The sequence below is a fragment of the Nannospalax galili genome, unplaced genomic scaffold (assembly GCF_000622305.1).
Source record: "Nannospalax galili isolate Female #2095 unplaced genomic scaffold, S.galili_v1.0 scaffold39, whole genome shotgun sequence".
In the NCBI taxonomy this organism is placed as follows: Eukaryota; Metazoa; Chordata; class Mammalia; order Rodentia; family Spalacidae; genus Nannospalax; species Nannospalax galili.
This window is the reverse complement of record NW_008346683.1, coordinates 6,499,379-6,527,285: the sequence shown is the minus strand read 5'-3', so window position 1 is coordinate 6,527,285 and position 27,907 is coordinate 6,499,379. Positions and strand designations below refer to the sequence as shown.

The 27,907-nt window shown below is 46.3% G+C and overlaps 1 protein-coding gene across 3 annotated transcripts in view; it reads right to left on the bottom strand.

The window, feature by feature from the left end:
- Positions 1-347: 347 nt before the first annotated feature.
- The window catches only part of Appl2 (adaptor protein, phosphotyrosine interacting with PH domain and leucine zipper 2), a 52,511-nt gene continuing 24,951 nt past the window's right edge, over positions 348-27,907 (bottom strand). For 2 of the 3 annotated variants that reach the window (XM_008843131.3, XM_008843132.3), the window contains exons 5-21: positions 27,417-27,504; positions 23,560-23,601; positions 23,306-23,364; positions 22,490-22,636; positions 18,668-18,750; positions 16,456-16,614; positions 15,071-15,259; positions 13,831-13,873; positions 13,695-13,751; positions 13,525-13,613; positions 8,051-8,209; positions 7,842-7,894; positions 6,151-6,325; positions 3,663-3,699; positions 3,301-3,441; positions 2,475-2,522; positions 348-1,311 (exon numbers count right to left, since the gene is read on the bottom strand). In XM_008843131.3, coding sequence (XP_008841353.1) covers positions 1,177-1,311; positions 2,475-2,522; positions 3,301-3,441; positions 3,663-3,699; positions 6,151-6,325; positions 7,842-7,894; positions 8,051-8,209; positions 13,525-13,613; positions 13,695-13,751; positions 13,831-13,873; positions 15,071-15,259; positions 16,456-16,614; positions 18,668-18,750; positions 22,490-22,636; positions 23,306-23,364; positions 23,560-23,601; positions 27,417-27,504 — 1,704 coding nt within the window. In that variant the 3' untranslated portion in view covers positions 348-1,176. The remainder of the gene's footprint in view (positions 1,312-2,474; positions 2,523-3,300; positions 3,442-3,662; positions 3,700-6,150; positions 6,326-7,841; positions 7,895-8,050; positions 8,210-13,524; positions 13,614-13,694; positions 13,752-13,830; positions 13,874-15,070; positions 15,260-16,455; positions 16,615-18,667; positions 18,751-22,489; positions 22,637-23,305; positions 23,365-23,559; positions 23,602-27,416; positions 27,505-27,907) is intronic. The other variant, XM_017800618.2, reaches the window with a different exon arrangement.

Sequence of the window (27,907 nt, the reverse complement as noted above, 5' to 3'; positions counted from 1 at the left end):
GTTTTTACAATTAATTGGTCCCTTCTTTAAGGAGGGTCTGGCTCATAAGAAACAAGAACTAGTACAACTATCCCCTGGTCACAGTGAATAGCCATCATATCTTAGCTATCCCCTGGCCACAGTGAATAGCCATCATATCTTAGCTATCCCCTGGCCACAGTGAATAACCATCATATCTTAGCTATCCCCTGGCCACAGTGAATAGCCATCGTATCTTAGCTATCCCCTGGTCACAGTGGAGAGTGGTCTGGGGTAGAAATAGGAACTTCACACCAAGTCCCATAGCCAGCTGTGCTTTAAGTGAGTTTTTACAATTAATTGGTCCCTTCTTTAAGGAGGGTCTGGCTCATTGAATAGCCATCGTATCTTAGCTATCCCCTGGTCACAGTGAATAGCCATCATATCTTAGCTATCCCCTGGCCACAGTGAATAGCCATCGTATCTTAGCTATCCCCTGGCCACAGTGAATAGCCATCATATCTTAGCTATCCCCTGGTCATGGTGACTAGCCATCGTATCTTAGCTATCCCCTGGTTACAGTGAATAGCCATTGTATCTGAGTGGACCTTAAGCTTTTGAATGCCGAATCAGTAAGGTTCTATTGTAGTTAAACATCTTTTGCCTGAAATAGTTACCAGTACTAGCCCTGTATCTCTGCCAGTGAGCAGGCCTCAGAGCAGTGCTCACTACTCAACTGCCCATGGGAATGCTACAAGGTCCAAACATGAGACCAGCTCCTTATAAACACATAATTCCCAAAATGACAGGCACTTAAAAACTAAGTAAAATACAAAAATAGATTATATTAATAGGAAATATTTAGTATTTATCACATTACAAATCTGGGATTTTGCATTTTAAGAGCACCCTAGAAACCGAAGAGATGACATCCAAAATGTGTTTTCAGGGCTTCTGCCTGAGCACTCAACAGCACAGTCTGAAGAAAGGACTTACCACAAAGCACCTAAAATAACATTGTAGATAGGTAGGCGCCATGTCACCTATTTCTTACTGTTTCCCTCCCAAGTCTCTGTATCAAGGCATCGGAAGGAACATTCCACAAGCGACTGTCAGCGTTCTGACCAGGTCAGTGTGCCTGTACATCAGAGAAGTTGAAAATCCCTTAAGGAGGGTGCTCTCCTTCCTGCGTGCTCTGACCCCAGAGGCCTAAGTGAGTTATGCTTCAGATTCAGCGCCTCTGTTTTCACTTGGACTTCCGCCATTGCCATCTGGTTGCTCATTTAGCAGAACATATTTTCCATCATTGGTTAGTGGCATAGACAGCATTAACTGAGCCAGTGCTTCTGGGTCCTGAAGTTAGGAGAGTTTAAGAGGGAAAAAAAGAAAAAGCTTAAGATGCACTTAAAGCCTGAGGCTGGACTATTGGTGTGCTCTGTGGTGTAGCCCCATTCCTCCTGTGTGGTTATGTGGGCTGTCACCCGAGTTTCCTTGAGTCTCTGGAGGGACAGGGGATTACGCCTAGAATCTAGGCTGGTTTTCCTCTTGGCTAAAAATGACTGCTGTAGCCAGTTTATAGTCATCTTCCTTCAGAGAGTCTAGGGAACTTGCTTCACAAAACCTTTATCTTCTACATCTTTAAACCACTTTCTTTTCTTTTTCTGTGTCAGGAGTTGGCAGATGGCCACTTGGCTCAGCACTTTGCATACACAAAGCTGTCCCGGAGCCCAGCTATGCACCTTTGTCCTCATGTGGCCAATGGTTACTTCTGTTCCACAGCACAATGCTGAAGATGAAGATCCTTTATGGAAAGTGCTGACTTCTGCCTACACCACTGAGCTCTGATTTGCAGGACTTCCATAACTGCATGTACTCTGCTGTTCATGCCCTCCTGGGCAGACTGACTAAAGCCTCAAACTCAGTTCTGCAGTCACGTGCCACATTCAATCTGCACTCTAAAAGATGCAGGTTTAGATCACTTCCGTGACTGCACGAAGTTCTAGTAGACACGGATGGGTTATTAGCTCTTGGGAATGGGACCACAGTATCTTATTCATTGTCGTCATTCCAGGGTTTTTCTTATACAAAATAGGGTTTCAAAAGGGATTTTTGATGAATCAAAGAGTGTAAGCTGCTGAATGACATGGAGGGTGAGGTCCCTGTTCATGTCTACTGAGTTCCTAGGTGGTTGCTATCAGTGCTGCTAGGCCAGTAACCATCCTCTGAAGGAGCTAGGTAGTCAGGTGATGGGTACTTAAGTTTGTATCTTAATCTCACAGGGAAGACTAGCCAACTAGGATGCAAGCAAGAAAACTAGTAAAGCAGACGCTGCAGCAGTGCTTTCATTAGTGGAGAGGAAGAGTGTTACCAGACAGAGTCATCTGATCATTTATCTGGTGGTTAGAATGCTTAAAGGAAACCCCAAACTCGAGCACTGTCTTGTGAGCATCCGAATCTTAGTATGTATACAGATATCCTTTGGGTAGTTACTAAATCAATAATAAAATGCACCTTACCTTTTGAACCTCAATAATTTCTTTCCCCAAATTAATAGCGTAACATATCTGTAGAAGAAGAAAAGTAATGTTTAGCAAAGGTAGAAAAAAGTTGAAAATTTTTGGAAATAAAGTGATATGGGGAGTACAGTGAGGCTGCGGTCTGTTCACACCCCGTGGGGAGGGCAGGATCTGCTGCAGGAGACCTGCTCCAAGGCTGTTGTGCCAGCGCTTGTGACCTATTCCCAGGTTATGCCCTACAAAAACATCCCAGGGAAGTGAAATGTGTTATTCCACTGTTTAGACTTCTTAGCAGGATATTTTTCCTGCATGTTCATACACAGGGTAGTAAACAAATGCTTAATGAAAGGATCAACTTTAGTTTCTAAGTAGTTTCTACACAGGACAGTAATTTGTTCTTTAAAAAAAAATTAGTTTTGCTTTATTTTTTTTTTTAAAGAACAAAATTAGAGGTTGCTTTTAGCATTTCATAATACCGAACAACTACATCTGCTATGAAGGTTGTAATGATCTTTCAGGGCGGCCTTCCTAGGAGGAATTACTGTCTGAACTCCTGGATGCAAGCATGCAGAATTAACCAATTCAATATTCAGAAGGAAGTGGACACAAAACCAATAAAAACGGCCTTGTTGCTGGGCATAGCGGGGCACACCTTTAATCCCAGCTCTCAGGAGGCGGGCAGATCTCTATGAGATTGAGAGCAGCCTGGTCTAATAGCAAGTTTCAGGCCAGCTGGTGCTATGGGGAGACCCTGCTTCATAAAAAGGGGGGTAAGCTTAAGCTTGTTTAGAGTGAGATATGGAGAAATCTTAAGAGAGAACAAGACCTTTTCGCCTTCTGAGTTGCTTTCAAAAATGTATGTGCTCAGAGACGCTTCTCCTGTGGACTCCGGGACGCGGACGACAAAGCCAAACAGTCTTTTGTTTTCTTGATGAGCAGCAAACTGTGTGACACTGGTAAGTTCAAACTTTGGGGGGTAGAAGTGGGGGTGAGAAATGGGAACACACTGAATAATCACACAACTGGAATTCCAAAACAAGACCATTCTTTATGAAAACACTGAAGAAGGCTGTTCTATTAGACACATCACACAACTTGGCAAATTACTGTGTGCAAAGTTGGGTTTCTAGGGGACACGGGTGAAGTATGGAAGTAATAAACATTAAGGTAGATGTGGAAGGCACTTACATTGGCCCTTGAGACTTGAGTCTGAGGATCTATCAACCTGAAATTTTAAGAGATTCATTCTGTCACAAATGTTGGATACACTAGATGTTCATAAAAAGATCACAAAATGCCCCATATATAGTAAAACAAGGCCTGGTTGAGGGCAAGGTGAGACAGTCCCGTGTGATCTTCTGCCATGGTTTCTGCCTCTGCTGAACTGCTGCATTAAAGCTCAAGGTATCTGGAACAGGTGGTTAGATAGCAAATGCAAACAGCAATCTCACAGAACTTTGGAACTTACCCCAAACCAGCTTTCTGATTTTCTGTAGTTCTCACGTGATATGGATCACAGCCTACGTGGCTATCTTCCCTACAAACATTCATTAGGTACTGACTTTTTCCCTGAAGGGCTAGGTCAACTTATTCTAAAGTTAACATAAAACAGGTATGGGGGTAAAAACTGAAGGGGTTTTGGCAAAACTCCATGTAAATAGCCTTTAAAGAAGGCAGTCTGGGGGGCTAGGGAGGGGGCTCAGTGGCTTAAAGCCATTTGCTGTAGAAGCATCAAGGCATAAGTTAGAATCCTCAGCACCCATGTAAAAAGCCAGGCATGGTTGCATGTACCTATAGCCCCACCCTTGTGGGGAGTGGGTGCAGACAGGCAGTGAGGAGAGACCTACAGGAGTAGGGTGGTGAGCGGTAGAGGGAGATACCCGGCATCTTCCTTGGCTCCATGTGTGCCACACACCAAAAATAGAGAATATATTCTTGAATGCATCCTTAAAAAAACATTTTAAGCTTATCTGATAATGTTGGTGGAACTACATTAGAGAATTTACTTTTTTAAAAATATTTTTTATTTTTATTTTATGTGTATGAGTGTGTTGCCTGTATGTATGTAAGTGCACCCATGTTGTGCAATGCCTGTGAAGGTCAGAAAGAGGGCGTTGGATCCCCTGGAACTGGAGTTAAGGAGTTATGGATGGTTGTTAGCTGCCATGTGGGTGCTGGGAATCGAACCCAGTCAGTACTCTCAACCACTGAGCCATCTTTCTAGCCCTGAGAATTTACTATCTTAAAAAAGATAAATTTGGGGGCTGGGGAGATGGCGCAGCGAGTACAGCACCTGCTGCGGGGTGACTGCAGGCTGAGCCTCCAAACCTTGCCTCTAAAGGTGGAGGCAAGAAGTGACTCTACAAAGTTGTCCTCTAACCTCCACACACACGTGGCATGCATGCCCCCACAGAGGCCGATGGTTCCATTTTAGCCAAAGTCCTAGTGTATTAAGTAGTTTCCATGTGCCATTTTACAACTGAAGGAAGAGGGTGGTCAATTTGCTAGGGCCACTGTATCTAAAGAGATGCCAACATCAGGAATCGGCTTAGATGTATTAGCTCTAAAGCAACGCTGCCCTCAAAAACGAAGCAGACGCACAAAAAGTGAAAAGAAACTGGTGAAGTTTCCTTAGTCCGATATATATCACTAGTTAGACGTAATGAACCTTAAAAAGTGATTAGCCGTTTCACACATCTGAATCCAACTGTTGTGACTGACTGCATGGTCCATGTGCTGAGTAATCAAACTTGTAGCAAAGCCTGTGCTTAGAGCTGTGACGTCACAGGCATTTGCTCAGCATGCGCACACGCTGCACGGCCTCTTCGGTGTTCCACTCTGCCGAAGAAGTGATGCCTGCTTATCTTTGCCGGTCTCCCTGTAGCCCCAGCTGGCCTGGGACGCACAGAGATCCGCCTGCCTCTGCCTCCGAGTGCTGGGATTAAAGGTGTGTGCTACCACGCCCGGATTGATACTAATTTTTATAAACAGTACTTTCAAGAAAGCCTTTCATTTCCAAGCTCCGAGATGACAGAGAAGTCTGGACTGTGTAACAACGGCCTCATTAGGAACACAGTCCAGGCTGAGCATCTCTGATCTGGAAATTCAGTCCCAAATGTTTAGATAGGATGCCAAATGAAAAAACCTACATCATGAAACTGTTTCCTACACGGTTATAAAAATACTATGTAACATTACCTGTAGGCTATGCATATAAGGTGTAAATGAAACAAATGTTGTGTGTAAACTTGGGCCCCACCCCTCAAAAATCTCATTACATATTTGCAAAAGTCTGAAGAAAAAAAAAAAAAAAAACCCAAAGTCAGAAACAATTTTGGTCCCAAGCATTTCAGGTAAGAGATACTCAGCCTACATATAGCCACTAATAGCTGAAATCTTAACATAATCGGTTCTTATCTTTTTTGGTGTTTAGGCAGGGTTCCCATTGGCCCAAAACTTCCTCAGTCTCCCAAGTGCTGGGATCACAGGCACACACTACCACACTCAACCAATTCTGGTCATTAAAAGTGCATCTTTTATCGTGTATATCAGAATGCAGGGTATGATAAAAACATTTCATCATTAAAGTACTCAGCACTACCATTTTGGATAGGTAAATATCCCTTAAAAGGGAATCAGGTGAAGTGTAAGGGAGTCTGAAGGGAGCTGACCGTACCTCAGTGTTTGGCTGGTGACCATCAGATGGGATTCCGTCATTCGGAAGATGTTATGAATAGCCCGAGCTGCCAGTACTTGTCTCATTGCTTCATAAATCACTTCAGTAGTGCTGTCTGTTCTAACTGCCATTGACCCCAGAAACCGAACTATGAACATCTGCTGCAGAAGGGAATCTGCAAGAGAGCATGCCTTGCTCAGGATCACATTAGCTCGCTGATGCCGCCCACACCAGGAGCCTGCGGACGAGGGAACCGTCCACTCAGATCTCTCAGCATGGCTCTTAGAAGCCCAGTGTTGTGAAGCTCAGAGTCTTTTACTGTCTGCATTTGTCAGTTGCTTTGGAACTCAACAGATCAGGAAGACTCATCTCTTTTTCCCAGGTATAAAGTGGGAATGGTGACACCAAGTGAACAGCCCTCTGTATGCCAACAAGCATTTCCACTAGGCTCAGAGAACCCACTGGGCCTCTGAAAGAAATCTGTGGGAAGTAAGGCCAGACACTTGGTCTCAATTTCATACATCACCTTTATTACAGAGCTAAACTGAAACAATCTGCCCCTTAAAGAACTGTCCATGCTGGCTCTCCTCCCCTCCCTCAAGTGTTGGGATTGAACCTAGAGCAAGTGCGCTACCCCTGGGCCACATTCCCAGCTCTCATTGTTTTACTTTTTATTTTTGACAGGTTTTTTTTTTTTACTAAGTTGCCCAGGCTGGCCTTGAACTCACTCTGCCCGGTAAAAACTCAGATCCTCCTGCCTCCTCCCTTCTCCCCTGTCCAGGTAGCTGGAATTACAAGCCTGTGCTATGGGCCCGGCTTCAAAGCTGGCTTCATGACACTGGCACAGAGTCTTCAGTCTGACAACACTAACAGCCATCGTAACTGAAGATGGTAAAAAGGGCAATTTGGGTTTTTTTGTTTTGTTTTGTTTTGTTTTGTTTTGTTTTGTTTTGTTTTGAGACAGGGTCTCCATTTAGCTCCAGCTAGCTTGGAACTCAAAATGTAGACCAAGCTGGCCTCAATCTCACTAAGATCCTCCTGCCTCTACCTTCCAAGTGCTGGGATTAAAGACATGCAGTACCATGTCCTGGGTAAAAGGCCAATTTGTCGACCCATCATTTTAAAACAATAAGCTTCTTTTCCTCCCTTGGCTCTAAAAATAACAAGCGTTAAAAATAAGTATAAGTGATATGTTACAAATAGTAACTTTTGGGGGGTATGCAGTAAACACACACGTTGGGTGGAGATAGGGTCTTAATATATAGCCCAGGTTGGTCTTGAACTCATGATCCTCCTGCCTCAGCCTTTCTGGTGCTGGGACTATAGGCATGTCCCGTCACACCCAGCTGAGTTTGAAACATTTTGTGTGGATTGTGTGAAGAGTCAGCTAGATACAAGTAAATTCTGAGAGCCAATTTTAAAGCAGATTATTGTTAAAAGATTTAAGCAAATTCTTTTTTAAAAGATTTCTTTTTTATGCAAACAAATGTTTTGTCTGCATGTGTGTGCGTGTGCGCATGCATCACATGTGCTGTGCCTGCGGAGGCCAGAAGAGGGCACTGAATATCCTGAATGGTCAAGTCTGAACTCCTATTCCAAATTTTAGCTCTAGAACATGATTTCACATAGGAGCCCTCTTCATTTTGTGTGGGGGTAGGGGTAGGGATAAGCACACTAAACTAGCCACTTACCTTCTGCTTCGGGAAATGACTCATCCTCAGTCTCACCAAAAGGGTTGGTGCGCCTGGGGGAACAGCCAGAGGTCAGCAGTTCTGACAGCTGCAGCTAACAGGACACTTAGCACTTGAATCCTAAGTCATCACAGCAGCGGTCTGGGTGGTAGGTGAAGGCACAGGACACAAACTGGTTCCTTTTCCCAGAGGCCACCCCTCAGTCCTACCTGCTGCCTCTGTTCTGGTCAAGGAACTCAGTAGCAGGAAGCACAATGTCAAACTGAATAGGTGTCCCAGGAGCGATCAGCTGGTCTGCTTCAGGAATGTTGGCTGCCACCGTGGGAACAATCTTGTAATTTTCTGTCTCTGAATGTTTCAGGTTCTGACTGGAATACAGAAGAGAAAAAATTAAGCACATACAGCCATTTGTTCAATGCTGATGTGACTTTTACATGAAAATACAAGGGAGACCAGTCTCAATCCGGTCTACGAATGTCTTCTTCAAACTTCATATCCTTGGCTTAAAACCTGTCAAGTCTCCCCACACCCTCTGTTGTTCAATATTCTGAGCTGTGTGTGTGCTGTTACCTCATACACTAATCTGTTTGTGTCTCTCCTGAGAGTCAGGTTTTTGGGGGTGGGGCTGTAGGTAGGTGATATTTATTTCTTGACACATAGTAGGCATGCAAAAAATGTTAGCTAAAAGAACAAAACATCTCAAACTGGCATTTCATTGCAACCTGGCTATCACTTCTTGAAGAACTCCTTTTCTTCTCCGTTAATGCACCCGCCACTAGAGAGGCACACCAAACAGAGCATGTGAGTTCTTTGTGTCTGTCTGCACACCCACCTGTCCCCCACCCCACACCACCACCTCAATTCCTCCTTCCCCACTGTGGCCTTGGAGGTCAGTCTGGTTCCCTGTATACCTCCTGAGCTATGTGCTGCCTGTATGCTGCTGCAGACAGTGTCCATCACAGCATTCCATTTCTTTACATTGTCTAGACCTAGAAAAGCCCAGTCTTTTCATTGGCTATTTTTACATCAACATTTTCTGGTTTCTCCAACATGTCAATAACAATGTTGTATGAAGCTACAATGGCTATCTGACATATGAACCCATCCCATGGAATGTGCATAGAAACACGCACAGGCTTGGAGACAGTCACTGAAAGGAGAACCCTTGGAGACCAGAACGCTGTCAATGGGAACAGAAACAGACCGTTAGAGAACCTTCAGGAGAACAGAGGCCTTGGGGCTGGAGAGACAGCTCAGCGGTGAAGAGCACTCACTGGCTGCTCTTGCAAAAGACCTGGGTTCCATTCCCAGCACGCACATGGTGAATCACAACTGTAACTTCAGCTCCAGGAGATATGCCCCCCCTTTTTAAAATTTTATTATTTTCATTTTATGTGTATGCGTGTATTGCCTGCATATAGGTAAACGCACTCGTGTCGTGCAATGCCTGCGGAGGTCAGAAAAGGCTGTCGGATCCCCTGGGACTGGAGTTACGGACAGTTCTTAGCTGCCATGTGGGTGTTGGGATTCGAACCCAGGTCTTCTGCAAGAACAACCAGTTTTCTTAACCACTGAGCCATCTCTCCAGCCCCTGATGCCCTCTTTTGACCTCTGCACACACATGGTGCACTTACACAATATGCAAGTAAAACCCTCACATACACAGAAATCAAAAGATTTCGGAGTCCTCTTCACTGCCTCAGTAACCCTAATGGCTGATTCTATCATAGTACAGCCAAGGCTAAGTAAGTGGTAAGCATCAGAAACAGGTGTGAAGATGAAAAGGGAGAGAGAATGGCTCCCCAGAGCGTCAAAAGGGAGTTAACCCAAGAAGATCATACAGGGGCCAGGTTATTGAAAAATGAGGTGCGGTCTCAGCGGACACAGAAAGACACTGAGGACTGAACAGTGGCAGGGTGTGAAGCATCACCTGTGTCTTCCATGTTCCCAGCTTAAGGGATACTTTGCAAGCATCTTCCTGAGGACCTCTCCTCAAAGCTCATTTCTGCTGTGCTGTGCAGAGGCTGCTCCTGCCCCTCCTGATGCTCTTCCTCTACTCCAGCTGCTGGAGCTCCCCAGGACTGATGGGTCTCCTCCCTCCCTACAACATCTACCCTGCTCGGTGCTAACAAACTCCTGGCTCATCCACCTGGCCAAATGCTTCCTCAGCACTTGAGAAAACTTGTCAGCTGATGGCTTCAACTCACTGGGATGACTCATAGACCTCTCAATGGTCTCAAGCTAAAATCATCATCCCTTTACTTCCACTGTCCAGGGGCTGAACCTAGATTGAAGTTACTTTTGGACCCAGCCTTCTTCCATTCCATGTCTGTGTACCACACCGCCAACAGGATTCGCCTCCAAAACCAATCCCAGTTCATCCATCTCAGCCATGATCTTGGTCTAAGCCACCCCTTTCCCCTAGATGGCTGCTTTGCCTCCCTGCTGCATAAGACCCACCCAATATTTCTGCTTCCCACAGCAGCTGGAGCTAACTAGAAAATATGAAGTGATTCTCTTCCCACATACCCTAAGAGCCTCCAAGGCTCCTGGCCAAGGCTGTCTTGTTCCATGACACCCCTCTGCACACCAGTGTTCACACTGGTGTTTTCCACTTGCTACTGCTGATGTAACTATCAGAATACCCTTGCTGCCTCTCGCTGCTCTAGTCTGTAGCTCTCAGTGTGTCCCCACAGTGCAGCCCTACACAGATCTCTGTATTCTCTGACTGCGCCCTCGTCACTGGCTTCCATGATTTTCCCATCTGCACTAGCACTTGTTTGCTTCCTTTCTTTTCCTATAGTTTTTAAGCTTTGTTACCTAGCCCAGACCTGGGCACATGGTGGGTATTCAACAAATATTTGTTGGCTAGCTAGCTAAATGAACAGTAGGTAGGTTCTAACTGCACACTGAGGGACGACCACACATTTGTTAGAAGTAAATAGTTTGTTCCCAAGAATATCATTTCTGTACTGCTTTTCCCTACAGTCATTAAAACATTTGTTTCTTCTTCATGAGCTGACCCTATGAAAGATGGGCTCCCTCCTCCCACAGCTCTGGGGCCATCTGGAAGCCACCCCTATCACCCTTCCAAGCTTTGGGTTAATTCAGTTGGCTGGTTTTGTTGTTTCTATTCCCCAGATACTTTCTGTGTCCCGGCTGCAGAGTCTAAGAATGATTCATTTATTCTAGAACAGCGGAGTCAGTGCGCTGGATAGCTCTAGTTGTCAACTTGACACACCTGGGTGGAGGGAGCCTCAATCATGGAATTGCCTCCACTGTACTGATCTGTGGCCATGTCTGTGGGGGTATTTTCTTGATTTTTGAGTGATGTGGGAGGGCCCAGCCCACTGTGGGTGGTGCCTCTCTTGGGCAAGTGGTCCTGGGTTGTATAAGAAAGCAGGTTGAATAGGAGCCAGAGGAGCAAGCCAGTAAGCAACATTCCTCCATGGCCTGTGCTCTAGCTCTTGCTTCCAAGTATCTGCCCTGAGTCCCTATCTTGGGCTCCCTGATGAACCCAGGAGATGTGAACCAAGTAAACCCTTTTCTCCCCAAGTCGGTATTGGTCACTGTGTTTTGTCATAGCAATGGAGAAACAAACAAGAACAGTCAGTTATTGAGTAACGGAGCTAACCAGTAACAAGTTATATCCCTCTAACAGCTAATCATACCTTCTAGTTACACTTATCTATGCATTAGAGGCTCCAGAGGTCATGGCTGCTTCTCTTTATGTCACAAGGTCCAGAGAGCGAGCAGACTGGCAGCGAAGGGTGTGAAGGCAGAGCTGCTAGGACTCACGTCTCAAACTCAGTTTATGGTTACCCCACTGCGCCCACCATTTCTGTAGCTTTATGAACAGAGAAGGAAGGCTGACACACTACCCTGCACTGGATCTTCATGTCCTGGAGCTTTCCTTAGAGTTGCACTTAATAACCACAGTACTTTTGCAAGCAGTTGGCTCCTGAACTGCTTCTCAAGGTTTTCCTTAGCTCTTTACATTCTCCCACTTCCCCCCATTTTCACAGCTCAGGTTCTCATGGCCTATTTTACACGTGCGTGCGTGCTACAGCGACATCCTGTCAGGCCTTTAATGCTCTTCCTTCCCCCATGGAATGGTGCAGAGCAGGTTTTCTAAACCTGGCTCTGGTTGTTGTGCCTGTCAGTCACTGAGCCTCGTCACACTGCTGTACCTCCGGAAGCAGGGCACCAAAGGCTTCTACAGTGACTCAATCTGTCTGCTGGCCTTTCTCAAGTAGCCAAAGCCAAGTACATGAATCCCAGAAAGCCACATGACCAGGTTCCTAAGGACTTCCTTTCTGGGCCATTAGAAGCTATTTGTAGACCTTCTCATGGAGTTCTTTCTACTACACCATTAACAAATAAGCCCTGTGTGGTGGCACATACCTTTAGTCTCGGCACTCAGGAGGCAGAAAACAGGTGGATCTCTGTGAGTTCAAGGCCAGCCTCGTCTACAAAGTGAGTTCCAGGCCAGCTGGGGCAACAAGGAGACCCTGTCTCAACCACCACCCCCCAAAAAAGGATAGATACAAGTAGAGTCATAATTTTAATATGCCCTTTGGTGCTATGAACACGAAAAATAACACAGCACACTAACCCACTTAACCATATGGAAACTCCCATGAAGACTCTTGTGGGAGTCTAGGTATGGTGGTATATACCTTTAATCACAGCACTCAGGAGGCAGAGACAGGTGGCTCTTTGTGAATTTGAGGCCAGCCTGGTCTACACGCTGAGTTCCAGGCCAGCTAGGGCTACATTGTGAGAGTCCTCAAATCCTTAAGCAATAAATATTCAAAAGAAAAGCTGTTTTATTTTTTTTTTTAGTCTTTTTAAAACAGGGTCTCCCTGTAGCTGCAGTTGGCCTGGCACTCACTATGTAGACCAGGCTGGCCTCGAACTCACAGAGATCTGCCTGCCTCTGCCTCCCAAATGCTGGGATTAAAGGTGAGCGCCACCACGCCCAACTTCAAAAGAAAAGCTGTATACATGAAAATGCTCATTATTAATGGTGACAGCAAAGCCAAGAGTGACTGAGCATCCCTGTTATTCCAGCATTTGGGAGGCCAAGGCAAGGAGGACCACTGGGACTTGGAGGCCAGCCTGGGCTATATAGTAAGACTGTCTCAAACCTCCCTCTCCCCCACCAACAAAACAAACACAGCAAACAAAAGGGAAGCCAACCTCAGTACTCAATGCTAATAAATCATGGACAGAATAAAGTACTTATTAAAAGAATTATAAAGATGATGTAGTATTATGAAATGTTTATATGAGCATTAAACATATGCACACATGAAAACATCATTGTGCAGCAAAGGCCATGACACAGGTGATTAAGGCTACCACACTGCGATTCTAGTAAAAGGTGTGGGAGGGCCTATGATGTATCCCTGTCTCACACCACAGCAGCCTAGCCCAGGGGACATGGATAGGGATGTTGCAATCAGGTTTGAATCCTGGCTCCACCCCTCATCTCTGCTGAGAATGTGGGCAAGTTAGTACTCAACACCCACTACCACCACCACAGTTACTGCTTTTGTTATACAGGGCTCAATGGCATCCAGGGGGTGGAAGGGTGTAAAGACTAAGTAACAACTCATCTCAGATTTCAAACACACAGTCTGCCTCCACGAAAGCTAGTTTTCCTTTGTTCTTTAGTTACCTGGAACAGGTGCTTTCTTGTTTCTTCCCAAAACATGCAATGGGAGTGACTGCCTGAAGAGCCGTCTGATTCAACCTCATGGCGAATGCCTACATGTAAGCCATAGGAGACACGCTCAGTCCAGGAGGGGACGCCTACCAAGCAGGTGGAGTGCAGGCAGCGCTAATTACCTCTGGGTTGTCGGTCAGGTAGATCTGCCTGGAGATGTTGTTTATTGCACATATCCACTGTAAAGGACATTAGAAAGAATACTGAATCCGGGTCACCCACCACATGAGGACAGAGATGAGACAGACAAAGCTTTACCTCTTCATTTTCCTTTCTGCTCTCCGCCTGGAGGATTATTCCCCTGAAATAAACAAAATGCATCAAAGTTAGTGCTCAATCCCTGAGACCCAGGAATGTCCTTCATCAACAGCTCAGCACCGGGAAGGCAGCAGGCTCAGAGGGGAAGGAAATGGAGGTGCTGGCCTGGTTCTGTCCCTAATGCACGTGGCCTTAGACAAACATTTGGCTTCCCGGCCTCAGCTTTCTGTGAGGTTAGATTCAGGTCTTCTAGCCTGAGCCTGTGACCCGCTAAGATGACCAAGGAACCAGAACTGCCACTCCTCCGACCTTGTCCAAGGAAGGTCTTAGCCCATATCTAAGCACTAAAAAGTCTGCACATCGAGGGCAGGGCATTAGATAGCAACACTGTCCCTCCTTTAAAATGGCCTCTTTACGGGACTCGACCTCTGCTAGTTCTCTGTTCCTCATGTCTGTGGCAGAGGGAACACAGATGCCCTCTATTTCCTATCTGAGGAGATCCAGGCCCAAGGAAATGAACTGCATGGGACCATGGCTAGAATGCTAGCATCTTAGTCCTCAGTCTCTGCCCACCACCAGAGGAAGGATGCTGTCTAAAACTCCTCCACTCATCCAGGGGAAGAAAAGATCCATGGACCCCAGAACATTCTCCACCCCTGCCCCCACAGCAAGCAAATGGGGAATTCTTTGGAACACAGATTGGAAACCACTGTTCTAAGTGAGAGGGGAACCACTGGTGGGAACCTCCTGGGAATGACTACAGGCTACCATGGTCAGGGTGTGACCCCTAAGGTCCTGAGGTATGTGGAGTCAGCATGGCTAAAAAAGGATACTTCTGTAGTAGAATGTACTGTTCACAACCCCTGTTTCAGATGCAAAGTGGACTCCTTGGACAGCTGCCTACCTGCTCTCCTCAGCGCCGCCCCTTTAGAACAAAGGAGCAGCCACAGCCTTCTCTCAGCTCTAAACTGACAAGCATCTTCTAGCTACATTTTATAGGTCATCTCTGTTCCCCAGGGTTCAGATGGAGATCACTGGGGCTTCCTGAATAAGGCAGGCTAGATCCCATAAGGGCCACTTGCGCTTGTTCAGAGAGAACGTAAAACAATTCTCTTGAAAGAACAGGACCTGGGATGGGGCCTCTCCCATGGAGGATTGGTACATGGCCATGAGTGAGCAGCCCTTGGCAAGGACAGTCACCACACTTGTTCTCCTCCCAAATAAGACTCATGAGGCATACGATTTTCCATTAGGCGTGGTGATCTGGAAGCAGTATCGTCGGTCTTCACAATCCACCGCCATCACTGAGCAGTTGTCCAGGTCTTGAATCAAGCCTCCAGCCACAGCTCCCCTGGGCTGACACATGAGGTTCCCGCCTTGGGTGAAGAAGTAAAGCCTCTCCCAGGTGGTGGTGACCAGTCCTGTTTTGCTGTGGGGATTATGTGGGAACAGCCATCAGTACCAGGAAAAAGACAAGACCCCCTTCACTCTGTGTTGCCTGTTTTTAGGTACTGGCAGCATTTTAGTAATGTCTTTGTACTAAAGCAAACCTCTGAAAACTCACTCCTGTGAAGAGTGGCAGAAACACAGTTTAGCTCAAACCATCTGGGAGCCTCAGCTCTGCTGCCATGAGAAATGCCAGTGAGCCCCAACTCCAGCTATACCGAAGCCCAGGTGGCCACCACCTGTGACTAGAATCTGTTCTTCCTGAGTAGGAACTGAAAACCCCTCAGATCATGATCCTAAGAAGTGGAACTGAGCAGCTTTGAATCTACTAGCCACTGGGGTCACGTTGCCCACTCTCAATCCTGGCAGCTCTTGCCAGTCTGGGTTTTGCTTCAACTGGAGGTTACCCTATTTGGTGGGCTGCTTACCAAAGGAAAATGCAGTACCTGGCAAATAACACCAAAATGTTGTGGAGTTTTTTACTCCTGCAGAACGAAGGGGGATATTTAGTCTATGACCTCAAGATGGCAGGCTTTCGCAAAGCTCTGCCTGCAGAAGAGGGTTGGCAATTCCTCCTCAGATAGCCTTCCTTTGGGGCTATCAAATACAGACACTTGACTTAGTAGTTACTAAATACCACGTGCAAGGCACTGGGTGTCCTACTTCAGTAATTTCTAAAGAATAACGGGTACTAACACTGGAGGGTCTAATACCACCTCCATTCCATGGCAAGGAAGCAGATGGTGTCAGGGCCGTTGAGACAGATCATCTATACCCAGCCAGGTATCAGGTCCCAACACCAGCGCTCTCCACACCTGAGAGCTGCACCCTCTCAGGTTCTTAGAAGCAGTGAAACCTGATCATTGCCTTCATCCCAGATAGATGCTTAAAAGACATGAGCATGGCACTCCATTCCATCTGGAGGAATCTGAGTGGCCTCACTTACCTCAGTGTGGGACTCTGGCATGGCACTGGGCTCTTACAGCTGTTTCCAGATGCACATCTCAGTGCAGCTTGGAACTTGGGCTCCAGAGACTTCCCAAACTCCAAGCAGAAGGGCACTGTGTGGGAGCACCACCCCCATGTGGCCTACCCCCACCCCCAGGCCTTAGTGGTCATCTAAAAGACTGCCTTTTAAGGCCACTTCCTGGGAAAAGAGAGGTGGCATGACATTCTTACTTTCTGAGGTTGAGGTAACCAGCTTTCTGAATGAGGTTCCTATTGATCTGTGGTGTGGCCACATCAACATCTGGAGTATAAACGGATTCATCAACAGAAAGCAACTCTTGCTGGGACACCCGCATCCGGTCTGCCTCAGCTTCCAGTTCCACCTGAATGCTTAAGACAGAAAGTATTAGGTCAGTTACTCTCCACAGGTCAACTCATCACTCCTAAGAAGCAGGAGACAGGCCGGCTTCACCCATTGAAGCTTCTGGCTTTAGGGATGGAGCCACTAGCCTCCCATGGAGCCACAGCTCTCCACCCTCTTACTTAGGCCCTGAAACCTGGAGAGCAGAGCTTCAGTTCTGCATTACTAGAGTGATGTAAGTCTCTACCATTCTAGAACATCGAGAGTGTGTGGGGAGGAAACACTGAACTCTGCTGAACCCAAGTACCACGATCGGATCTGCTGGTGCAGATTTCAGGAGCAGCACTGTGTGCCCCTCCTCAAGGTCCACATATACAGACAACCTATAGAAGTCTCATAAGGGAAGGGATGGAAAAATTCTGTCCTGATCTGGGTGTGAGACAGCTACTACAGACCTGCAATAACAAAGCCACAGCTGAGGGTCACCCTGACAGTCACAAAGTACCTGAGACCCATGAAGGCTAAGTGAGCCCATGTCTGGGTTCTGGTAGGAGATAGCCCTGGCGTCTGTGTGCATGTGTACTGAGGTGCAGAAAACTAGAAGCCTCTGCCTGAAACAGCTGCTGCTCTTTTTCCCCACCAGACTCCCACCCAGTGGTGAGAGATGTGGGTCGAAAGCCGACACTGGTGTCACTCATTTAAACAGCTCACAGAAATGTTGACAAGGACGAAGAGTCTTGGGTCTACAGAAAGAGTGCACCAGGGCACCTCCTATGCACCCACACAATCATCCTGCCATCCATTAGTAACTCCATCTAGGACATGAAATAGTTAAGCAAAATGGCTCCCCCAAACAGACCTGAGAACTACAGTGGGATGAAAAGCAGACTGACAGATGGGAGAACGGGTACTTACACACTGACAACCTAATAGGCTCTTCTTTATTTTCCCTAACGTTCCCAGGGACTAAGAATCAAGAAACGAAGAAAGAAAGTGAAATGGGACCTTTCACACTGGTTTCTGGCCCCTGTGGATTTAACCTGTGTGTCTCACTGCTGCCGGCTGCCTGGGAAGCCTAACGCAATGACTTCTGGGAAGGAGCACGTGCTCTCAGCCCTTCCCATGAGGCCCAGTGCTTGGCTCTGGTTCTTCTGAGTTCACTCTATTCATAGAGCTTTTTAGATGATTTCTGCCTAAATCAATCCCATTGCATGGCCCTCTTAAGTGATTCTGAAATGTAACACATCCAAAAAATTAAACGACCTTCACTTTCCACATGCAGTAAAATTCCACATTCACATTTCCATTTTGTAATCCTTCCCTTTTCAGGGGGAGAAGAGTGCTTCTGAGACAGGGTCTGGCCTCGAACCACTATGTAGCTGAGACTAGCCTTGAACTCCTGATTTCCCTGCTTCTCCTTCCACCACTTTGTATCTTTTCAACTATATGCACATAGAAAGACAGACATACACAAACACACACACATAAACACACAGACACAGACATAGACACACACCCACTATACTTCAGAAGTCATGTCAAGGAACCATACATCCGTGCTCAGGGTGAAACCAGCCTGCACACAGTGGTCCACGGGCCACATCAGAGAGCCTGTCATGGAGACTGAGAGAAGAGGAGGGAGCCAGGGCAGCCATGCCATCTGCCAAGTACGGGCAGGCACTTGATGGCTGAACTGAAGCCTGTCTATTGTAACTATTGTGGCAGCCAGAATTTCCTGAAAGGTTGCAACAATTTTGCTCAGAGGGGAAAAGTAATCTCTACTGAACTCTCAGGCTCATCACACATGCCACCTAAACAGAGATGATCCTGACAACAGGCACCTGGACGGCACAGGAAGTGCCCCGAGTTTTCACATAGGCCCTGGAGCCCAGGTTCTTTCCTGCTAGAACTACAGAAGCCACGAAGTTCACAAGCACGGCCTGTTAAGTGAGGACACTGTCTCCAGGTCGCAGGGCACCGGGGCTCTGTAGACCCTCTGAAGGCAGAATCTCCCTCTTCCCCCATCCCACAGAGGCTGAATTCGGTGAAAGACCACAGAACCCAGCCAGAGAGCAGTGTTACCTCTGAACCATGTCTGCAACGGAGGACAGGAAGCCACCCATGTTCTTGGAGAACACCTCTGCTCCTCTCTTGAAAAAGTTAATCTGAAAGACAGAATGACAGCATTCTAAATTGTCATCTAGGGAGTTAACTGACCAAGTCCCTAATCAGGAGACTCTGTGGGGGCACTGATATGGCTGCTGATTCCTCCTTGCTAGTGGTCTGGGAGCATCTCGACGTCAGCTCCACCGCACTGGTTAAGAGTGCCCAAGCCTTGAGTGTGCTTGTAAATGGGGAAAGAGGAGCCTGATGACATTGCTGAAAGACTGGAAATGTCAGGAATAAAGGAAGGTAATAAACCCTTGGTACACAGCAGGCATTTCAATAATTACAACTGATAACTGTTGATAGCTTTTTCTTCTATGTGTTCTAAACTGTTTCTTGAGGTGTCATTCATATTTCTATATCTAGCACTAAGTGGATGTGAGACACATGGCAGATGGTCAAGACCAGCAAGAACAGCCAACCAGCATAAGCTGTCCACCCAATCCTGAGAGCCACCATCTGCCTGAGCTCGCTCACTGGAGCATATGCAGTGGACAAAGGTCGGATGGCCAGATGACCTGAAATATGGCAGAGGGGAAACTGGGCTAATGCCTCTTCTAAGCATGACATTAAATTAGGGATTATGTACATAAGACATCAGGGCTGTGGCTGTGTAGCTTCTCAACTCAGGTGAGGTATCCCTGCTCCCCAAGGCTCTGTGATGGATGCTTTCTCTACCCAGGGGAAACTGGCATCTGGGAGACCTGAGTGCGGCACTTTGAAACCAAACAGCAGCTGCTGGCTTTTGATACCAGTGGAAGGAATTCTTGCTTCCTATGGGTCTAGTGTAGGACTCACTTCCCAGGTCCGGGTGCCTGACATATGTGAAGGGCCAGGCATGAGAGAAGACTTCTAGGCATTCCAGAAACAAGTGTGGCCACCCACCCTGAAAAGCTCAAACTGCCTCTATGGCGAAGGTTTTCAGAAATCTGGACATTAGAACAAAATGTTTCACTTCACACACCTGATAATGGATAAGTAACAGCTGTGAACGAAGGTCATGAGGAGAGAAAGCATTTAGCATGGGCATTCTCTCCTGCGTGACTTGGCTCATCTGATCTGGAAGCCCCGCATGCCCTGGGCTGTGGGACACAGAAATGAACATCTCTCCCTGAGGAGACCAGTGAATGTTATCAGCAGAGTTCTGACATCCTTCTCTTGGTCCTAGACACCCTGGGAGAGCATGTACCCCAGTGTCCTCAGTCATCACAAGGAAAAGCCAGCTGCCAGCCACAATTATCCTCATGCATGCTCTATCCCCATGCACGCTCCTACACACTTGGGGTGTTCTGGTCCGCTGACCTTTGACTCAAACAGATCTACACTGTAAATGCCATTTCAATCAAATGTCAAAATGATACTCATCAGTTAATCCCATTCCTCTATTAAGTAAGCATTCTGAATTTCCAATGGCTCAACATCTGGAGCTTCTCCTCTCCCCTCCTTGCTGACCCGCTTCAGACGCACTGCTACAGCTCGCTCCAGTTACTCTGAGCCCTCTAGAGCAGGGACTACCCAATCCCAAACACAAGTGATTAACAGAGGGCAAGATGCCACTTCCACAGCCCCATTACCTAGTACTTACCCTGTCAGTACCACAGGGGAAGTCATTTTATGTGCTCAAAAACCTGTACAGGGCTGTTGAGGTAGCTCAGTTAAGCACTTGCCACCAAGACTGACAAACCTTGAGTGTGAGCCCCAGAACCCATATGGTGGAAGGAGAGAACTGACTCCTGCAGGCTGTTCTCCAACTTCCATGTGCCTCTCCCCCAACTAAACAGATGATAGATAGATAAATAAATAAATAATAAATTAATTAATTAATTTTAAAAACCAAATGACAGAACATCAGTTTTGAGGCCTGAAATCAACTGAAAACCACTCTACTAAAGACCAGAGAAGCTAGTGGAGTCAACACACCTGCACAAGAGTGAATGGTGCTGAGAAGCCCAAGGCAGGATCCACCAAATGGGCCTGCAAAGAGCAGGGCTGAGGTCAGCCATCAAGGCGTGTCCCATAAACACTACTGCCCAAGGGCTGAGGCAAGAGAGCACGTGCTTCTGAATCAGCAGGCAACTCCTGTGGCTAAGCCAAGGACTAGTTTTTGTGATGATTTAAAGTCTGTAAGAGATGGAACTATTGGTCTTATGTCTTGAAATGTGGAGACTTTTCAGATGAAAAACAAATGTTCCATCCTCCAACCTGATGCTCCTGCTACCCATTAACTGATGGTATGGCTCTGTCCTCCAAGGCCCAGGAGTTGTGTTTGTGACAATACCCAGTCTCCTCTCCTATAGCCTATTTAAACTCATTTTAAAAACTAGACTGGGAGAGGTGGTGCAGTCCTTGGCACTGAAAGACCATGGAATCAGCTAGCATCAAACCCATTCTTTGGGCCTGGCAAGGACTGTCTACCAACTGACCAAACTCCACAGACTTATTAGACTGGAGTCATTTATCTGAGACACTAAATCCAGACCTTGCCTCTCCGTGCCCTTGGATTTAGTGAGCATGAATTACCACCCCAAAGGCAAGGGCTGTCAGCCAAGGGAGAGCACACACCAGAGGAAGGAACTAGGGAGAAGGATAAACATTGCTCTCACTACTCCAGGTCACCTACCAAGTCCTTAGCTGAAGGGGAAAGGAGGGAAACAGTCAGCACAGGGCCCACCTAGAAGAGCTGGGTGACTTTGCTAAGGGGCTGACACAGGGCTTATTTTTGGATTATCCAGGTTTATTCAGATAACAGGGATAGTCTATTCCCCTATTTAAGTATTACCTCTGTAGGTATAAGCTGACTTCAGTGTCCTCATTCAACAAGTAACTATGTTAGGAAGACAGCTGCACTCGGATGCTTAAAGATGCTCTTCTTCCCTTTCCCTCTAGGATTAGGATCTGACGATGTATTTCTTTTGAATACATGTAATTTCCAAATGCGTACCATGTAAAAGATGCCCATGTGTTCCTAGGTTGGTGACCAGTCTCACCCACAGCTTCCTCACTTGTTTTCTGTTCACAGATTATCAGAGGGCCTAAGATTCTGGGTACATGTCTCATGTACAACATGAGGATTTGGAGTGTGCACACCAGGGCTAAAACAGGGTAGGTAGAAGGGGAGGGCGAAGGTACCAGTCTGACATACTCATGTTGGTCCCTGCCACAGCAGCTAGGTCCCCATCCTTAAACTGGAGTATCCCTTAGGACAAATATTCAGTAAGTCAATAAATAGGAAAGACAAAGCCAAATAAATCCTCTGCAGACATCAGAAAGTGCAGGCAGGAACATTTCCCTATGCCCCTAAGGCAGGACACAGAGAGTAACCTCAGCCAGGGTGAGCCTGACAGTGCAGAGCAGGAAAGGAAGGTGCACTCTGGCCTGAACCCGGCCATCCGACCTGAGTGGGTGTGACCCGCAGTATACGCTAGAAAAGGAACGCGTACACACCAGGTTCTAACCAGCCATCTGGCCTGGGCAGAAAGCGCTGCTAGGAAAGCTGGACCAAGCCTAGCTTTCTTTGGGATGGAGTGACAGAGGCAGGCTGGCTCTTCCTGAGAGGCCTAGGATCAGGCTGTCACTTCCTGAACATATGGCCTCACAGGTCCAGCCTAGCTGGGAGCTCTCCTAAGTGCTGAGCCCCAGAAGTTTCCTGGGAGGTTGTACATCTATTTCTATGATGATGCTTCAGTTTCTCCTGAGTGCTGCCTCAGGTTTTCTCCCTTAGGGAAGGAGATCCCCTACCTGTCCGTGGGCGAAGCCTATCATGGGCTCCATCATGGCCATCCGCTTCCGGTACTGCAGTGCGTTGAGCGCACAGTAGTACTGAAGGGACGACAGGTGCTGTTTCCGCCGGGCGGCTGCCACCTCCTTCCCAACTTCAGTCTTCACCTGATTAAAAGATAAAGAGAGAAATTCAAGTCGTCTACTGGACTGAGAGTCCACATGAGTATTCTGCACGATAGAGCACGAAACATCAAAACATTTGGTTGCTTTGTATAACCACTTTTTGTGACAAATATCATAGTACAGAGATAAGGTTGCACCTCAACTTAAAAAGAAACTGAGAAAAGTACCCGAGTGACAGCATCTCAGTGCTTCATTTCTTGAAGTGCCTACAGCTACTTTGGCATCAGAAGCCGCACTCGTTTTGGTACAAACGTAAGACTGTACTCCAAGGAAATAATTGAGCTCAAGGAAACCATCTAACAGCAGTAAGAATCGTATGAATGAAAGTAGTCAGTGCTATCCATACGAACACAATAGCTGGAAAGTAAGTGCTAACACATCAGCCAGCACCTGGCAAGGAGCTCACGGGACCTGAGTGGTGCAGGAGTCAGCCAGCCTGAGAGAGCACCATGCAGAGGTGATTAGGATTTCACAGTAGTTCCAAGTTGGCATTTAATAAGCCAGAGGGCAAGGTTAGAGGTGTGAAGAGGAGGTCTACTTACAAGGTGCAGAATAAATGACTTTAGAGGTTCATATGTAAGATAAAGAGGGTTCCATCAGGCACCTTTACCACCACAAGTTTACAAAACGTCACCGAAGGCGCTTGCTTACCCTCTCATTCTCCTTTTTCTTAGGAAGTCTGCTGTATTTTGCCATCGAGAGGTCATGTTCTAAAAACAAAAGGCATTTGAGCATCTAGAAAGGCTGAAAAACAACAAGAGCCACTGTCCTGTGTTGTCCCCTGCCCCCCACATACACACACACACACACACACACACACACACACACACACACACACACACACACACACTCTAAACTCATGTACATCACCAAACCAAGCACCAGAAACGGAAAAAAATGCCTACCATTGCTGGCAAGTCCAAAAAGATCCTTTAAAGTACTTACTTCTGAAAAAGGGACAGAAAATAGGTTAGAGCAAAGAAATGTGACCTGTGCTAACCCAGGCTCTGCCTTCCTGAGAGGATCAGAGCACAGATTCTGCCCACAGCCCCTGCAGGTCCTCAGCTCCCATGGGGCCCTGGCCTGGTGGCTGCAGTGGCACTCCACACCCTTGACCACCCTGTGGTTCTTCCTTTTCAAGCAGGGTTCAGGCATCTGTGAAGGGACATGTGGGTAGACAGGACGTAGTCAGGGACTTGTCTTGGGAGACCTGAAGTACAAACTGAGGGCCTGAAGTATCTCAGTACATCTTCTGTACGATAGGCAGGATGACACTAGAACCCAGAGATTCCTGTTGCCTAAATCTTCAAATCTTCAAGTTCATAGTCACCAGTGGATGAGGGAACATTAAGGTGCTTGGGCTAATGAAAACAGTGGTGCAAACTGGTATACACTACAGCCACAAACCAACACCAATAACCAGGACCCCAGTACTGCACCTATCAGGCACCAAGATGGCTCAACAAACTCAAGATGAAAAACAACAAAAAGATCATGAGAGAATGAGCTTTAACATCAAACACTGAAGCACACAGAGACAGCCCTGAAAGAGCCACAATTCCTACCTCGCTAACACAATCCATTCTTACTTTGTCAAACAATAAAACACTTTACAATTCTGTTATTTTTCAGTTTGCATCCAAACTGCCTCCAGCTTTTAAATTCCTCCGTCCCTACTTTACTGTCTGGAGGTGAACTGCTTTCTGACCCTCCCCTCTCATTTATTCCTCTTTCTTTCTTTTCATCTTTTACTTTCTGTTAGGACAGAATTGCTTTCTTAAAAAAACTTTCAATTTGAGTAGCTTTGTTAAAATCTCATGGTCTCTTTGGACTTACTTGCCTTAGGGGACAAATTACTAAAGGCAGTAGGATGTGAGCTGAGACACTATTCAAGCAGACGGGATGCCAGAGTCTAACTTAGTTCTCATGTTTGACTCAAGTGTAAACCGGGCCAAGCATCCAAATTTATGTCTTTGTGTCATCAGAAAAGGATAATTTGATTAGCTTTTCACAGATACTAAAAAGCTTCTGGTTTTGCTATTAAATGAACAGTTTTATTTTCCTATGAAAAGGAATGGCCATTCTGGGCACATGTTAACCCGAATGTGGGAGCATGGAGGACTGATGCAGGCCACTGTCCTGAGAGCTGCTGGGTGCACTCAGTCCAGGTATGCCTCCCACAGACACACCAAAAAGACAGAAGTCCAACGTCACAGGAGTTGGGGGTGTTTTCTTTTAGACTTGGTGTTTACTTTTAAAACAATACCCTACACATTTCTAATGTTTCTCCTTTTTTTGGCTTTTTTGAAACATGGTCTCACTATATACCCTGGATTAGCCTGGAATTCACTATGCATCCCAAACTGGCCTTAAACTCATAGCAATCCTCCTGCCTTAGGCTTTCGAGTGCTGGAATTACAGGCATTTCACCACCACACAAGGCTTTTCAATGATCAAATTTAGAGAAAATTTCTTACAAAAAGCACACAGTGAGGCTTCTGGTTCAGACTGGTCACCAGCACATGACTACACTGAGGTTTCACATGAGGCTTTGGCATCGCATGCAGCTAATGATAAACAGCACTGCCCACGACAGTCTCCCTGGGCACAAGTTAACTGGTACAGTAATACTTTTTCTGTTCAGGTTGAGGCAGGATCTCATGTATCCCAGGCGGACCTCGAGCTTGGTTTACAGCCAAGGATGACCTTGAACTCCTGATCCTCTTGCTTCTACCTCCCAAGCACTGGGATTACAATAGGCGTGCACTATCAAGCCTGACTTAATATTTATTTTATTTATTTATTTAATTTTAATTTATCTATGAAGTGTGAGGGCTGTCCAAGTGGCTAGGGTGGAGTCCAGGGCAGTTCCAGCATTGTCTCGCCTCAGGTGACACTAAAACAGCAGCATTCAAAGTGAGGGAGAAAGACTCCATCTTTAATATTTGCCCTCAGAGTTACTATGGCTTTTCTATCTAGAAAAGAAATTAAAGTTATATTCTTTTAAATCAAAGATATAGGTTTTAATTAAGGATATATATTTTCTAAAGTAAGGTTATTATTTTAGGGGGGATCTTTTTGAGACAGGGTCTCCCTGTAGCTCCAGCTGACCTGGAAAACTCATTATGTAGACCAGGCTTGCCTTGAACTCACAGAGATCCACTTCTGTCTGCCTCCTGAGTGCTGGGATTTAAAGGCCTGCACCACCACACCCAGCTGGTTATATGTAATTTTATATTACAGCTGTGTGTCTGAACAGATCTGATCCTCTACTACTCACATTTAGGTTTACTTTTTTTTTGATCAGTAATTGGGTCTTTCCAAATACAATTCTAGGCTTGCCTTGAACTCACAGAGATCCACTTCTGTCTGCCTCCTGAGTGCTGGGATTTAAAGGCCTGCACCACCACACCCAGCTGGTTATATGTAATTTTATATTACAGCTGTGTGTCTGAACAGATCTGATCCTCTACTACTCACATTTAGGTTTACTTTTTTTTTGATCAGTAATTGGGTCTTTCCAAATACAATTCTTTGCTCTCTAAATAATAAATACAACAGCAATATATAATTTATTATATTAAAAAAAATTTGTGTGTAAATATATTGCCTGCATGTGTGTAAGTACACCCATGTCATGCAGTGCCCTTGGAGGTAAGAAGAAGGTGTTGGATTCCCCTGGAACCAGAGTTATGGATAGTTGTTAGCTGCCACGTGGATGCTAGGAATCGAACCTGGGTCCTCTGCAAGAGCAGCCAGTGCTCTTAACCGCTGAGCCATCTCTTCAGTCCCAAGAATTCCGTTTTTATATTAATTTTTTACTAGTTTCTATTTCAAATAGATATAAAATTACTGTAAAGTTTTATTTCAGTTGAAGAATCATAATTAGTCTAAAAGGCCACCAGAGGGTAGGAACCAGTCAGATTCCCTGACTCACCCACCGAACATGAGTTTTGTGGAACAGTGACTGCCTGAGAGCTCAGAGCACACGCTCAGAGCCCCTGTCTGCATTCACAACCCACCCTCAGAGCCTGCACAGAGAAGACACAGGTCCCATCTATCCTTTCCTCTCCAAGCCTCCTACTTTATAGTCCTAAGCATCCATGAATCCCCAAGAACAGTTAGCTACCTTTAGAAATGTCTAACCTGGCCAGGCGTGGTGGTGCATGCCTTTAATCCTAACAAAGGCAGGTGGATCTTTGTGAGTTCAAGGCCAGCCTGATCTACATAGTGAGTTCCAGGCCAGCTGGGGCTACAGGGAGATCCTGTCTCAAAAAGACCAAAAAAAAAGAAATGTCTAACCTGGCCAGGCGTGGTGGTGCATGCCTTTAATCCTAACAAAGGCAGGGGGATCTTTGGGAGTTCAAGGCCAGCCTGATCTACCTAGTGAGTTCCAGGCCAGCTGGGGTTACAGGGAGACCATGTCTCAAAAAGACCAAAAAAAAAAGAAATGTCTAACCTATAGTATACACTCCACATCACTGTACTTAGCATGCATTTATACTTCATCAGAACCCAGTTCAGAGGCTGCCACACCCAGGACACCATCCCTGAACCCCTAATCTAAGAGATTATAACACCATGGTCTGTCTTACTTGCCTGTGGCCTCCTTCAGGTGAGCTGGAATTTGGGGAGCCAGGAAAACTTGGCTGAATTGAACAGCTCAAAAAAGCATTTCTCAACAGTCATGTGTTGAAAGAAATGAATGCAGTAAGAATTATCATTATTAACATTTTGAAGATCACTGCACTGAACCTGTTACCTGTGAGATCCTTTTCTCGAAACTGTATAATGGGAAGAACCATGGCGTCTGCCAACTGTTTAGCCAGCTCTGTGTGCAGAACATTAAGCTGAAAGAAAAAGGACTTTGTTGAAGGAAATTGAATACATTATTACTGACACGGTTCCAGTTCACCAAGGGATCAGAGCTGATACCCCTGTGTGCTTAAGCAGCTTGGCTAGACTTCCTCAGCAAATAAACACCCTCATAAACATGGAACAAGGTATGCCTAGTAGTACTAAAAATGAAATGCAGGGCTTTGACTGGGGCATTGGTGAAGCTTGCTAAAGGCATCTCTGGCTCAGTCTTTGCTTTCTGTGCAAACTCTGGCTCTGTGTTCTCAGCCTGGGCCACACCCACCTGGAGATCACAGGCTACACTGGCCAGGAGTGAACACAGCATTTAGGCAGGGCTCAGCAGCGCTGGCCATCTCACCACGCCTGTCAGCAACCTCCCTTGCAAGGGCTGACATC